The sequence below is a fragment of the Danio rerio genome, chromosome 21 (assembly GCF_052040795.2).
Source record: "Danio rerio strain M-AB ecotype USA chromosome 21, GRCz13ab, whole genome shotgun sequence".
NCBI classification, from domain to species: domain Eukaryota; kingdom Metazoa; phylum Chordata; class Actinopteri; order Cypriniformes; family Danionidae; genus Danio; species Danio rerio.
The window spans coordinates 16,389,114-16,404,777 of NC_141041.1; the positions used below are offsets into that span (position 1 = coordinate 16,389,114).

Here is a 15,664-nt window from a genome sequence, read left to right on the forward strand (position 1 = left end):
AACTCAAAAGAAGATATTTTGAGGAATGCTGGTTGATAGGACCCATTGACCTCGATTGTAGGAAAAACAATTACTAAGGATGTCAGTGGGTCCCAGGAATTGGCATTTATCAAATTATCTTCTTTTGTGTTTGACAGAAGAAAGAAACTCAAACAGCTTTTGAATAGGTGAAGGGTGAGCAAATGATGACACAGTTTTTATTTTTGTGTAAACTATCTCTTTAACATGTATTTACCAGAAATGGTTTCATATTTAGTTAAATATAATAACTCTGGGAATGTGTCAAGTACTTTTTTTGTATCAGTTTTTGCATCCTAAAAAGAAATTTAAAAACTTTAAAATATGGTCTCATTGCTTTACGTAAACTACATTAACTAATTAAATAACAAAAAAACCTGCCTTCTACTGCATTTATTTAACATTAAAAATCAGTAAACAACGATTAAAATGAATAAAGATTAGTAAATGTTGCTTAAAAAGTCATTGCTTAATAATAGTTTGTTAATTTATTAAATAATGTTAATAAATTGCACATTTTAAATTATATTATTTAACATAAAATTACAGGTGAAGTCCGAATTTTTAGCCACCCTGAATTAGCCACCGTTTATTTTCCCCCAATTTCTGTTTAACGGAGAGAAGATTTTCTCAACACATTTCTAAACATAATTGTTTTAATAAAACATTTCTAATGACTGATTTATTTTATCTTAGCCATGATGACAGTAAATAATATTTTACTAGATACTTTTCAAGACACTTCTATACAGCTTAAAGTGACATTTAAAGGTTTAGTTGGTTTAATTAGGTTAACTAGGCAGGATAGGGTAATTAGGCAAGTTATTGTATAATGATGGTTTGTTCTGTAGATTATTGAAACAAATATGGCTTAAAGGGGCTAATAATTTTTACCTTAAAATGGTCTTTCAAAAAAATGTAAAAACTGCTTTTACTCTAGCCAAAATAAAACAAATAAGACTTTCTTTAGAAGGAAAAACATTATCAGACACACTGTGAAAATGTCCTTGCTCTTTTAAACATCATTGAGGCACTATCTAAAATAAGAAACCAAAAAATCAGGGGTTGGTAATAATTCTGACTTAAACAGTACATAGAATTTTTTTATTTTATTTGTGGCAGATCATTGAAGTCCAAACAAACTGTCCCATTAAGCCTAATGTGTCTTAAAAATTAGACCCACCTCGATCTTGAGCGCTGCCTGCCCAGTGCTGGGTTGCTGCCAAGACGGTAGTTGCTGGGACCATAGCTCTCTTTCTCCCTCTCGTCACGCTTTCTGTCTGGAGAACGAGCCCGCCGGTCTCTGCGACTGGGGGACCGAGACTGAGACCTGAGACAGAACAGATTGGAAAGACAAAATGAGAAGACAAAAAAACATTGTCAGCTTCCATCTGACTTCTGCCCATGAAATCAACCCACAGGTTGAACTCATCGATAAAGCTGATGATGGTCCTCTACTCTCCATTAACTCCTGAAAAGCTTGCTAAGAGATTGAAAAAGTTCTAAAAACAACTAAAAAGGTCCTACAATTCGCAGCAAAGTGATGATTAAAAGGAACATAAGTAAAAGACTAGATTCACAAAAAAGCTTTTATCTTTCTAGAAACAAGCTTCCTAAAAACATTTTTTAGATATATTAAGCGTAAAGAGCAAAATAATATGATATCCTCAAAATGTTTTGTAGAAAGCAATTATTTTTGGTAATTTATACATGAAGTCCAACCAATTTCTAACATAGTAAATAATTCTACCAGTAATTGTTAATAAGGGACAATCAGACAATCTTAGATGTACATAGAAGCCCTAACCATAAACACGGAATCGAAGAAACTGAGAGAACCTGTGACCCTCAAAAATTTAAGGAAATTCAGTCAGGATTGTTCACCAGTGGAAGCCACCTGTGACCTGAGTGAATCTCAAATGGCATAAATGGTCATAAATGTCAAGAGTGAGGGCAGTTATTTCTGTAAAGGAAGCAGCAATTACCACATTTATAGCAGACTCCACTGACAGTAAGTACTGCAGGTTACTGTGGTGCTGTATTTGACACACACATCTACCCATCTTTCTATCCATCTATCTGCCCGTCCGTCTGTCTGTCTGCCATCTGTCCATCCATCCATCCATCTATCTATCTACCTACCTATCTATTACTGTATGCCAATGGGGTACATCCACACAGACTTTAAATTTTTAGAAAGTGTGCCTAATGACTGGTCTCTCCATTACAAAATCACCATGTTTAAGATCTTTTTTCTTTAAAATAAGTGATCTTCACAGTCTGAATGATATATGATATAAAATGGGTCTCAGATCGGACAAGAAGTACTGCGTTGAATTCCATTTTCACTGCCATCTCTTTAAAATATGAACAAAATACCCAGTATTTTCACTGGAGTTTCTGCGCTAGCCTGTTGACACTGATGGCACTAGAGTTTAAACAGTCTATCATCTTGTTTTGTGCTTGAACAACTAAATGAATGCTTAAGTTAATTTAACTGATTGCATTTTAATTACATGTTAATTAATGTTAATTAATGTTGATGCTGTAAAAGAAACCTTATAAAATTTAAAATAGTCACCAAAATCTTTCACCATCTTTTTTTTCTTCAAATTGTGGTTCTAGATAAATATATCTGCAAAACAGGGTTTAAAATGAAGCTTCTTCACTCACCGGCCAATTAGATAACAACATTTGATAACAATAAGGCCACCTTTTAAAACAACAAAAAGTAAAGCAAAAATAGTCAAAAATAAATAAATAAATAAAAAATAAACTCACAACTTTGATACTTTTGAACTTTAAATATATTTAGCATTATATCTAAATTAATAATCTATATGACAAGCTTTATATTTGTAAATTCCCAATTTGTCAAAATTAATGTTTACTATTAAACATTGGATATTGAAGATTAGCTTCATATAAATATACATTGGATATTGACTGGCTGCCAATTCATAAATAATAATTACTTCTTTATTATTATTATTATTTTTAATAACAGAAGTCAACATACACATATTAAAGCCTTTCCCCAATTGCCGTCCAATTAAAAAAGCCATCCTGTTTTCACTCCAAATACTGATAATGAAAATCATGCTCCAAAATGTCATGTCATGTAATAATGACATTTTATTGTCTGCCATTTCGCCTAGCCTTTCTTTCTTTTACAATAATAATACCACGAAATAAGCATCACTGAACTCAGAAAAATGCTATTTAATGTTGTCGATTACATTCCAGTAATAACATGGATAAGCTCTTATTATCAGATGTGCATAGCTTTAAATTGTACTTAAAAGTAAAAAAGCAATGAAAATGTGTGGGTCAGGAACAGGCGGAGAGAGAAAAAAACCCCAGATATTTATAGAGACAGGAAGAATAAAGAAAAACAGACATTAGATCTAATCATTATACTCAACTGCAAAGGTGTCAGAGATATGATTTGAAGAAGAGGAAAGAATTTTTTCCCACCATAATACATTTGCATCCATTTATTATAATTGTGTCCAGTTTGAGTCTCATTTTCTGCTACACTGGACAGATACACTCATTAAAGATAAATTTGCGCTAGTGTTGACACTTTAACTAGAGACGAGAGATGTCAGGTGTCAGCAAATCAAAACCAATGAGATGCTTAAATACTGACACCATTATTATTAGCAGTAGCAAAAATCTGTGGCACAACACTGGCCATCTTTGATGTCAGAAAACGGCGCTTTATAATTACTTCTGGACCTAGTGTCATCAATTCAAAGTCCATAGAGCCACTCACAGAGATATGGGCTTGTTATTAATGAAAACTACAAGAAAAAAACAGACCCAACATGATCAAGTTTGATTTAAACAACATATTAATGCTACATTAAGCTGTCCAAATGACTGGTTCTCTTCATTTCTTTGTTGTATTAGAATTATTGATCAAATAAAAGAGACATACTTCGCTAAATATAGTCAAATGAGGCACAGTCATTTATGAGGTCATTATAATAAAGATAAAATGTTATAAAACAGCCACTTTGCTGTAATTTAATTATAATAGAAACAATATTTTGCTGACATTAAGTGCACATTATCTAGCATTTTACAAAGACATTAAAAAATTTGTAATCCTGCCTTACTCCGGCATGCATTCATCTTTCGAGCACACATTTTAGATGAAAACCAAGAGTTGGATAGCATAGATACAGTAGCAATGAGATGTTTAAAGTCCAAAAAAGGAACCAAAAACTGAGTCAAAATATTCAGTGAGTCTTCAGTGGCTCAAATGTAATCGCATGTATGTCCAAGGAAAAAACAAAACAAAAAATAAATATGACTTGGTTCATCTATAACAGGGGTGTCCAATTCTGTTCCTGGAGTTCTACCTTTCGGCAGATTTCAGCTCCAACCTTGATCAAACAAAACTAGACCAACTAAGGCCATGTTTACACTAATACATTTTAGATTTAGAACGGCGTTTTAGAACGAAAACGATCCACATCGACGTGTCACCAAGTATTTTTGGAAAGATCTCCATCTACACTATACCACTGAAAACGCACATCACCTGACCACACTCACACTCTGGCATGCATTGCAGCGTATGCGCACGTTTAAGCCCCAGGCAGTCAGCGGGTGCTTTGAGCACAGCTCCCCAGATGAGAGCATATAGCATGTCGGACCATTCACCAAGGATCATCCATTGGATTTTATGTCACTATAGTCTTTAAATTACATAGTCTATAGTCTTTAAATTACATGTTAAATTCATTTTGTCTTTATCCAATGACTCTTTGGTCTTTTGAATCAGGCCTTTTTCAGGTAACCTGTTTTGGCTGAGCGTAAAGAAAAGTTCATAAATAAATTTATTTAACCACTTACACTGATTCTGCTTATTTGACTGATTGCTTGCCTACATTGTATAATCTTATTGTACATTATACTTTTAATAATGACCATTATTGATTATTAAAACTGATAGTGAGCAAAAGAGAGGGTATGATTCATATTTTCAATGAAATTGAAAGAAGGCAGTTATGTTATAGGCTTTGTTTTGTTATAAATATGCATACAGTGAGATGATGGTCATATAAATATGTAGTTACACGACACCTCAGCATTTTAAGTGTCTGATTGCTAATATCAAAATGAAAATAGGCAGTTCTTTATATCATGTTTTCATTGTATTGTTAAGATAGTGAAACGATGTAGCCTGGGTGATGTGAATAATGTTAAGTAACTTACACTGTTCCCTTTGAAGATTTACTCAACATGTCCTCAGGAGTTTGTTTTCAATATCAAACTTACTGAACTTTGTGCACTAGCTTAATATTAAGGAAAAAGCACCAATCAGATAGATGAATGTCTGCAGCCACCCCTCTGTTTTCAGATGTCTCAAACTGCATCCCAAATCTTAAACTTATGCACTATTCTACGCCATTTTGTAGTATAAATAGTGTAAGTAGTGCGTTCACACTGAAAACTCTAAAAATAATATGTGCACTTTAGTTACCCGGATGATGCACTCATTCAGCCGCTAAAATGAAGTGTGGAATGATAGACACTTCACGCACTCAACGACCGTAGGTTTGATTACGTAGCGGAAGGGGCAGAGCTATCGGGTCCACATATTGGATAATTTTAATTATTTTGTATTGTGAAAGCAAAATTCTCCTACGAGAGTGATTATAGCGCCTCCCGATGGTGAATGCGGTTTTACTCACGGCAGGTATTATTTGATAATTCGGTTGTATATTTCACTTATATGGCAACCGTCAAACGTCATCAGGGAAACGGTTTGAATTTCCACTTAGTAAAAAAAACATTAGTGTGCCATTTGGGACGACACTACATACAAATACTATCCTGTTCAGTGTGTAAGTGCATACGTACATAGTGCATGAGTGCATAGTGTATAGTGTGCCATTTGGGACGCAGCTCCAGTTTTCCCCCATCCACACTATAACGAAGCAGCCGTTTTCTAAAAAATGAAAATGGCCTTTTCAGCGTTTTTATAATGCTACATTTACAGGGCTCGAAACCTCCAGGGTAGTGTGAACAGAAGGCGTAACCGCAGCAAACGTATGCGTTTTAAAATGAAAACGTATTAGTGTAAACAGGGCCAAAGTCAGACCTAAAGTAGCAGTTGGTAATAACAGACAGGTGTGTTTGATCAAGGTTTCAGCTGAAAACCAGGAAGGTAGATTTCCTGGAACAGGACTGGGCACCCCTGGTCTATATCTTCTTTTTGGCAAGAGGTCAGGGTGTGCATTTTCTACAGGCAGTAGAATGTATTCCCATTCGAGTCAGGAGTGCAAGATACAAACAGCATTTTTCACACACAAACGGCATAATTACGCAGTTTTAACATTTTTCCTCCCACAAAATTGTTCAAAAAGCTTTGTATGATTGCATTTGAAGCACTGAATTTGCATGGAATTTTTGGACTGTTTTTGGTCTCTTTTCTGCACAAAACACCAGTGTTTCCCAAGTGAAATGGTGTCACTAGCATTTTTGTAACACTTTTACATGTTTTCTTGGATTGAGAATGCCGGAGCCGTGTAAATGCCAGGAGTGACCATAACAGAACATTAACTTTTTTAAAAACAAAAACAGACTAGTTTTGTTGTCACAATAATTGAATTCAGTATCAATCGATACACCACTGATTTCATTGTGTTCACATGCTCAACAGAAATTACAGTGATTGGTCGTAAAGGTCAGTTCATCGAACTTCACCGCTGTTTACGGAGTGTAAACATAGATAAAGGAACACTGGAGTGTTTTAAAGTCACAAAGATCAGTCAATTCATCAGTGGATTACTCGTATGTCAGCTCTTACACAGAGCAGCTGATCTTCATGGCTCAAATGTTAACGGAAAATGGATGTGTTTAAAATCTTAGTACCAAACTCCAATATCATGACCACACTACGCACTAGTATAAACATACCCTATTCATGTCATTCGGACTGCACTGACAGAAGAAATGTAATATTCACAGGGCACAAAACCACTTACTCTAAAAACCTGCTTCCAATGTTTGAAAACTTGACATGCACTACAGTTCTCTGCCTCAACTCTCTCAAGCCTACATGACACAAATAGTTTATTAAATTCCCCTCAAGTTTGGAATCAGCTCACAAAGAGCGGCAATTACCAGGGAAGAGAACAAAAGGTGACAGCTGAACTCATTTCCTGTGCTGAAGTAGCGATGCTCAGACACACTTGACCAGGACTCATTCTGAAAGCAAGCATACCTGCTGTAAAGCAAACACACGTAGACTGAAGGCCCTCCACTGCTCCACAGCAATCAGGGAACAAGGTCAACGGCACAAGATCACGTGTCTGTCTTGAGAAACGTACGTGTCTAAGCTTGCTAATGACACAATTGTGGAGAGAGATGACAGAGGAAGGCGTAGAGCCGCTGCAGATGCTCTCATTATCTCAGGTCATCCGAGGACTAGTAGAAAAGGGCAACACTGATGGGGCCGTTCCCAATGAGAAATTAACTCCAATGTGGGACGATCTGGATTAGACGGAGAAGATGGGATTGTCATCTTAATGCAGACGCTGCAGTCTGCGCAGTGGTGCGGAGCCTACGAAGTAAGCGGATGAACTGCAGTTCAATAACAGAGGAATAAGAAAACCGCTAGGGATAGGAAGATTTCTCATACAGCTCTTAGCTGGAGAACATGGCTAAAGCCAAGGCGATATCTACAGAGCCCACGGGGGCTCAGCCAAACTAGATTAGTAGTCTAAGAAGAGCTTCAGCCCAAAACTCATCTCAATCTCTCTCTCTTGCACCGACACAAGATTTATTCCACAAATATACAGAGAGAGAGGCCATTTCTTATCTGGAAGAAGCAGTTTTACTCCTTCCGATATTTCACCTAGCAGGTTCATCTGAGATACAGCCTCACTTTTTGCCCTTGTTTGACAAGTTTGCATGGAAAATAACAGTGGAAAAAAAGATGAGGAGATGGAGAGTGACAAAAAAAAGAAATGGAGGACTTTTAAACACTGTAAGTGATTTAAATCCTGGGGCTGAATTGATTTAATCTCCAGAAATTATATTATGGCGTGTCAGGATGAGTGTGATGAGAGGACTGTAATTACTGCAACTTCAGCAGCAGATAATGACAAATCAGCCTTGATTTCCCTATAAAGAGGACGTATTTAAAAATGAGGGGCAGGAGAGGGAGGAACAAAAGTATAAAGGTGGGGTACTGCAATCCTGCTTTACAGTTTGCATTCTTCTTTCAAACAGGAAAAGGTATGTGAACCTGTGGATTTATCTTTGCTTTTTCATTCAAGGTTATCTTATTCAACACTAATTTAAAGGCAGAGTTCACCCTAAAATGGTAATCACTATTTACTCATCCACATGTCAAGTGTTTAGTTATGAAAAGTTTTCAAAAATATATTTTTTTTTTGTGCAAAATTTTGAGTAAATGATCAAGGAAAATACATTTGTTGATCATTTATGCCTTTAAATCTGAGGCTTTACAAACTTTTTTCACTAATAACTAAAAACTTAAGGATCGGGTCACGTTTTATGGCCAATGTATGCAAATGTGATTTCAAGGGTGCAAACAATTTTTTTTTCACATTAAGGTAATTCTGTGTTTAAGAAGTGAAGTCAGCACCGACTAATTCCAACATTTAAGCCCTGAAACCACATTTTACATTTAACTTAAAAGGCCACTTAGATTAACATATTCTTGGATTGGGTAAAAAAAAAAACAGGAAAGGCAGTTTAAAAACGCAAATTTCAGTAAAAGTAGCCCTCGGCATGGGAAATTAGCAATTAACAAGCGTTTTTTTAACAGTTTAAATCTTTTCTGGAAACTTGTTACAACCCCCGAGCCAGTACCTGGATCTCCTGAAGGTGCGGTAGGCACTGGGCAAAGCATGCTTGGTTTTGGATTTGGATCGGGAGCGTGACCGAGACCTGCTCCGGGACCTTCTCTTGTGTTTCTTCTTCCGTTTATCCCGGTCTCTATCTCGATCCCTATCCCTGTCTCTGTCCCTTTCAGGCCCACGAGATGAAGATGAGGAGGTAGAGGTGGTCACATGGGAGGCAGCGTTGTTTAAGCTCCTAGTTAGTGCATTTTCCAGGGGCTCGTAGTCAAAGCCTGGTATACGACATGTGTGTTGAAGAAGACCACTTATAGGCAGGATGGAACCCAATGGCTGGAAAGACACGACAAAAGAAGAGGGATTAGACACATGAGACCTGACGCACAACCGAGACAGACACATGAAAGAAACCAGCATTTTAATGAGCAAAATCCAATCAGCCTGCTTTCTCTGGACAATATTACAACACATGAGATGAAAGGTGGTCCCAGTGGCTTTCAAAATTTGCGCATCTGCCCCAATCAATAGAGCCTCAACTAGCTTTGAGCGCTGTCCGGGACCATAACCAATTTAGAAAGGTTTTTGCCATTATTGTAAGTCTGCATGTGAAAGAAAGCAGTGTTACTGTGTATGTGGACGGCTCCCTAGAGCTGTGCCTGAGTCTTTTCCCCTCGTAAGTCCTAATAGCTCCTCTTTACTCCTTCCACCCCAGAAATAGCACTAATTAAAAATACTGGTTGTTTCGCAGTATAACATGGGTCTGGCAGAAACATAATTGGCCATTCTCTTCTGTCGTAATCACTTCAATATGAGTCTGTCTGGTTAAATGAGATCCCCTCTGCTGCTGGATTCACATCAGAAATGGAATTTCATCAATCAATGTTTCGGCTCACGCCATCGAAACCACATCTGCGGGTCTCGGTTCATCACACATGAGGAAATAAAAAGTCTATTTTATCACAGAGTAGAAAAGACGATAGACAAGAGTGTGCGCTGTGCTCAATAAAGCCAGGCTCAAAGTCTAAGGCCTACCGGTTATAAAAACAGCTCTGGAGAGCTTAAACTGAACCAGGACGCAATATCATCCTGAAGTATTTTTAAACATGTCCCAATTAATCTTGAAATAGTGTTCTTCACTATCTCAGAACGTCTCATATGTAACAGATAGCACTGCTCAGGGGAGAGGGTGTTGGATAAGGTGCTGTAGATTAGCAATTGTATTCAATTTGATAACTTTCTAGCTGGAGATACACAATGGCAGGCAGGGTTAGGTTTGATTTTAGGGGCTTTGGGTTGACATTTAGGAAGATAATCCCCAGAGGAGAGCATAGCACAAGTGTCCGGTCTCTCCCATCTGTTTTTAAAAGATAGGAACAAAGTGCCCTCCAAAATATCGAGCGCACTTTAGCCACCATAATCAGGCATGTGTATATTTATACAATATCTGAAGGAAATTTACCTGAGCATTGACACAGGACTACTTACTGCTCCAATTCAAAGGAGAAGTGTCTAAAGTATTTTGATTACTACTACCAATACTTTGGTGCTATCTTCTATACAAATTTATGTGATTATTCAGCTCTGAATTGGCTAATGCACTGGTTCTCAAGTTGGGGTTACATAAAAAAATATTATATGGTTGTTAGACTGTTATTTTTTTTTGTGTGCTGTCAATATGTTTGTGTTTATATAGCCTCCAGCACCCAGACTGCAGCTCTGCACAGGAAGTTTGGCCAGAGGAGAAATGGTCATGCCCAACTGAGCCTGGTTTCTCTCCATTTTTTTTTTTCATCACTTTCGTCAATTGGTAAAGTTTTGTTCCTCGCCACTGGCCTGCTTGGTTTGGAACTTGTGAAGCTGTGCATCGATAGATTTGCTCTTTAGTGTTTGGAAAGTTAGCAGTGAAATTTAAACCACACTAAACTGAACTAACTGAACTCTGAGAACTGGACTGACACAGTTTCAATTTACTAGAACTTCTATGTTAAGCTACTTTGACACAATCTACATTGTAAAAGCGCTATAGAAATAAACATGAATTGAACTGAGACGAACATAGGCCTATTAGTGTGTGTGCATCATTAGAATGTTTGTATATTTATAATAACCTTCAAGTATGGTGGGAGGGGGATGTAATTAACTGGAATTGTTATTTTGAGGGTCGTGGCATGAAAAGTTTGGGAACCACTGGTCTAATGCACTGCTAATTTCACTAAAAAGCAATTGTGCAACATGCTGCAAGACTTAAATGCAAACTTCCAGGTACCAATACTGAAAATCTACCTCAGAAAGTTTAGGGTTAGAGGTATGCTGAAATACATACATCAAGGTATAAGTGATAGCGATGCTTTCCTTATTAAGAACCACCAAGTACACACTCACAAAGAAGAGCGGAGAATGCCAGGTCAGCAAAGTGAAAGAACTTAGTCATGGCGCATGTTAATAAGGAGAAAGTGTTTGTCCAAATCCCCACAGCATGAAAACCAGCTGCTGTTCTGCTACTGGAACTCTATTAAGAAGTTCAAGTGAAAGAGAGAGTGGGAAAGATTGAGTGAGAGTAAGTGGTAGCAGGAGACACACAGCAAGGTCTTACAATTCATTTCTTTTTAAATGTTTTCATTTGGGTCCTTCACACACAAAACGGTACAAATCACAAACCAAAGATTGTATTTGTCATCTTTCGATCAATGATTAGGACACGAATGGGGTTTGTTCAGCCTCAGACTGTGACTAAAGCAAATCAGGCTGGGTAAAGAAATAAGCTGTGAGTGGTGGTTCGCTCCGACAGCTTTATGGGTTAAGCACAGCATTACTTGTTCAATAAAGACTCTAGAGGATATGTGAGTGCAATGTGGGTCTTCCGCTTGCCTAAGAAAGATATTAGCTTCTAATGGGTCAAATTCTGCTATTTAAAATTGTGACTTTTAAATTGATTATCCCATCATTAAATTATATTGTAAATAAATCTCCATTTTTTATATTCTTGATAATCCACTGACTAAATTGGAGAGCTATCACCAAATCAATATTAAAAATAGCAATTATGAAAAATACTGTACACATTGCATAGTTTTTCATAACAGTCCTAACTAAAATCAAATAACCAATTTAATGTTACATTTTACAATTTAAATAATAATACTTAAAGGTGCAGAATGTAAGTTTGACACCCAGTGGTTGAACTAGGCATTGCATTCCCAGATCAAAACACACGCAAGCGCAGGTTGCCAGATTAAATGCTGATTTCAGCTTAGACTAAATGCTGATTTAAGGCTGATTTAAATCGTGTCCTAAATAAAAGCAACAGTACACAATAGAAGAAATATTTTCAGAATAAAATGAGTTTTTGTCCTAACTAATACCTGGAATTTATATCTTAGAAACGGCTTCAACATTTTGCAGCTGAACAGAAAACTTGATGACACGATGACCTGAGATAAACCTCATGTGCTTTATTCAGTGTTAAATATCACAAATATTCAGCGGATAATGTGAGCTTGAATGCCATTTTATATGACATTTATTGCCACACTACTGAAAGCAGCAGCAGATAGTTTATGAGATTTTAAAAATAAAATAAATCACTTAAAATTGAATTTTAGGACTGTGAAATAATACAAACCATTAAATATCAGTGATTCAGCCTGTACATTTATTAAAGTTACAGTGGTTTAATATATTTATATTAAATTATGAACCTTACTATTTTGTGAGTACATATTCTGTGCTTTTAAATATCTGTGTTAAAATTTTTGTTGTGTTTCATCGGGTGCAAACAGCCAAATTGCTTATCACTGCTTATCTCATCACAAAGCGTGTTGTTAGGACATGCGGTTACAATGAAAGCTGCTCACCTAATGTTTACGCTCGTAATATTTATATTATTTGCTGATTAATAACATCATGTGGTACTCTGAATCTGCGTCTCATTTTGGATTCTGCTACTGTCCACCTGAATTTCTATTTAAACTAAGAAAATGTTTACTTCTGAACATTAAAATATGAAAAAAACACATTTATTTATACAAAATAAATTAATGATTTGTATATCAAATTCTAATTACATATTAATTGCTTAAATACTTTTGAATGCTCACTAAAGAATAATAAAATATAAAACAAAACACACAAATTAAATATATTACAAATTTCACCCCTGTTAGATGATCAAAGACAATGAGCCACATCCTGACAACTAAACTAAATGAGTTGGTACCTAAAATCTGAAGAGCAAAATACAGAGTCATTAAAACTACGGTGCTAAATTCATCTGCTCCATCTGCAGAGCGAAGTGCGCAGCATATTTAATCCATCTGTTCTTCGTACTTGCAGAGAAAAACAAACTTAAGTGGGGTAAATTGCTCCTATTTAGTTTCTCAGGAGACACTGAAGTTTTTTTACAACAGGAGTTTTGTTATTTTTCTTTAAACCATCTCTACTGGATAGAATATGTTTGGACTGACAGTTTGAAGAAAAAGTCTAGCAGGATGCACCTCAGGTGACAGTGTGCAATTATAGCCAGCAACCATTTCCCTCAATAAATATTTTTTTCATTGTAAACACCCGATCCAGGTCACAAAATGGGAAAACGTCATCAAAAGAAGAGTAAGAAGATCCATCATTCTCGAGTTTTGACACACAATCGCCTCAATCATAGAGTTTTTCTACACGAGGCACGATTCAGTGTGTGTGATGAGAGCCATTTAAATGCATGAGCAGCACTCTGGATAGTCCGACTCAGTCTCTCTCCTATAGCCAGCAAAAGCACAGACACCTATTTTCATTCAAATAACGACACCTAGAATGAGTCTCTTTGATCTTGGCCAGTTTACTTTGCTTTTCTGGGATTCATCGGAATACACAGCGACTCTGGCACAGACAACTAGCTGACACTCAGCGCTACGCTAATTAGCTTCCTGGAATGAACCATTATTTACGATCCTCTTCAGCTTCTCTAAACGAAAGGCTGAAGGATTCTGAAGGAGCATCTGGTGAGATCGGAGGTTTGGACAATCATTCCAACGGTACTTTAGAGAAACGGGAGTTGGGTTTGTTTACGATCTCTCGCTACGCACAATCACATCTAATGGCATTCTAAAAAAAGCTATTATGCTTGTAATTAAGAAAGAACGGACTTCCACCTGAATTTCCTTTGCCACAACTAGCACCAAATGTTTTGATGCACGTGACCTCTAAACCACGGTAGTCAATCTTTGAAGCATCTTTAACATTGTTTACAACTTGCGACTCCACTAAAAGGATCCCTGCGGTGGTGATGGGGACCGCAGGAAGCTTTCATCTCACCCGATGTTCGCACGGGGCATTAGGACACTTTCAACTCACAGGATTTCTGATTGAGGTCAGCTAACGGTGGAGGGATTTTAGAGATTCTGAAAGCCGGCGTATGCAATATCAATGCCCCGTGTACACAGTCGGATTCCTGCCAAATTGCCTTGCCATCAGCTGGGCAGTGAAAACGTGAAATGAAGTATATGCTAGGGCATAAACAGTGATTTGTAGATTTATGAGAGTTGGGTGGAAAGTAGTAGTAAGCAAATGAACGGAAGCGGTAAAGCCATTGGATGGTGTTAGATGGCAAACAAGAGATTATAGGGGGAAAAACTGACTCAGAGGCCAGTTTAGAGTAAATTCTCTTAGTCTGTGCAAACAATGCAAGCTGCTCTTAATTTTTGATTTAATCATTGTGATGAAGAATATCATGTCTATTCAGGCAGTGATGCATGGGCAAAGTATGATCTAACTAGCTTATTTATTTATTTATTTTTTTTTAATCTGACCTGCATAGTAATATAGAAAAACAATCAGCTTAAACAGAAAACACACAAACGAAGGCAGTTTTGTGCATCAGCAAACCATAAGCTAAAGTGTCATGTAACACCAAAACACATTTTTTGAGATGTTACCACTCTGCTAAAAACATTATTACAACACATATTTCAGAAAAAAATGAAAATTGATTGTTTTTGTTTTATTTTGAGCAAATTATTTCTTCTGGTTTGAAAAGAAATTCTTGTGTGTATTCAGCATGTAGACTGGATGTCTGTCCCGGCGACTACAATGTGACATCTTTGAGATTTCAGCATTAATTTATGAGAAAGACTTGGTTCAAACCAATGAGCGCTGTATTGTGTATGAGGTGTAGCTTTATTAATATGCATGATAGCTTTTACTTGTTACAGTGTTCAGATGCCAGAAAGATGCCATAGTTGTGTTGCCAACAGTAATTAAAACAAGTGGAAGAAGAAGAATTGTTTGGTCATGGATCATCAGTGTTGCGTTTATAAATGTGCTGCAACAAAGATTTTGTTTTCAATTCCCCGTTATCAGAGCACAGCTGGACTCACATGTGGATTACAGTGGTCTGCTAACCAGGTCAAAAATCAGTTTGTGAGGAACATTTTTTACCAGAGAGCTTTTCCCATCTGGAAATGGTGAAATCTCTATTTGCCACACCTTCTTTAAAAAAAGACGCGGTTCCAGTTTGTGTTGATTGTCCTGTCTCTACAGATTTGGTAAGTGTGTGATCAATGTTCTTTGTTTATGTTTATTCAGAGGCAAAGTTAGTTACAATTGTAAGCAGTTCTCTTTCAGTATTAAAGACATACCTTAGTCAAAATGATTTAGTTAGTAAGTTCACAGTACATTAATATCACTACAATATTATGAACTGATAGATTAGCAGTAAATGCTGCTCTCTCAATGTAAATACCTTAAGACATTACCGTTGTGTAGGATTTTCGCCACATTTTGTGACAGGATAGTCTATACACACGGCTTTC

The 15,664-nt window shown here is 36.8% G+C and overlaps 2 protein-coding genes across 3 annotated transcripts in view; one reads left to right on the plus strand and one right to left on the minus strand.

The window, feature by feature from the left end:
* Positions 1 to 15,664, plus strand: part of LOC147838808 (uncharacterized) — a 483,811-nt gene that overhangs the window by 256,819 nt on the left and 211,328 nt on the right. The window lies entirely within an intron of this gene.
* Positions 1 to 15,664, minus strand: part of sfswap (splicing factor SWAP) — a 156,295-nt gene that overhangs the window by 19,519 nt on the left and 121,112 nt on the right. For both annotated transcript variants that reach the window (NM_201168.2, XM_087299397.1), the window contains 2 exon segments: positions 1,202 to 1,348; positions 8,878 to 9,197. In NM_201168.2, coding sequence (NP_957462.2) covers positions 1,202 to 1,348; positions 8,878 to 9,197 — 467 coding nt within the window.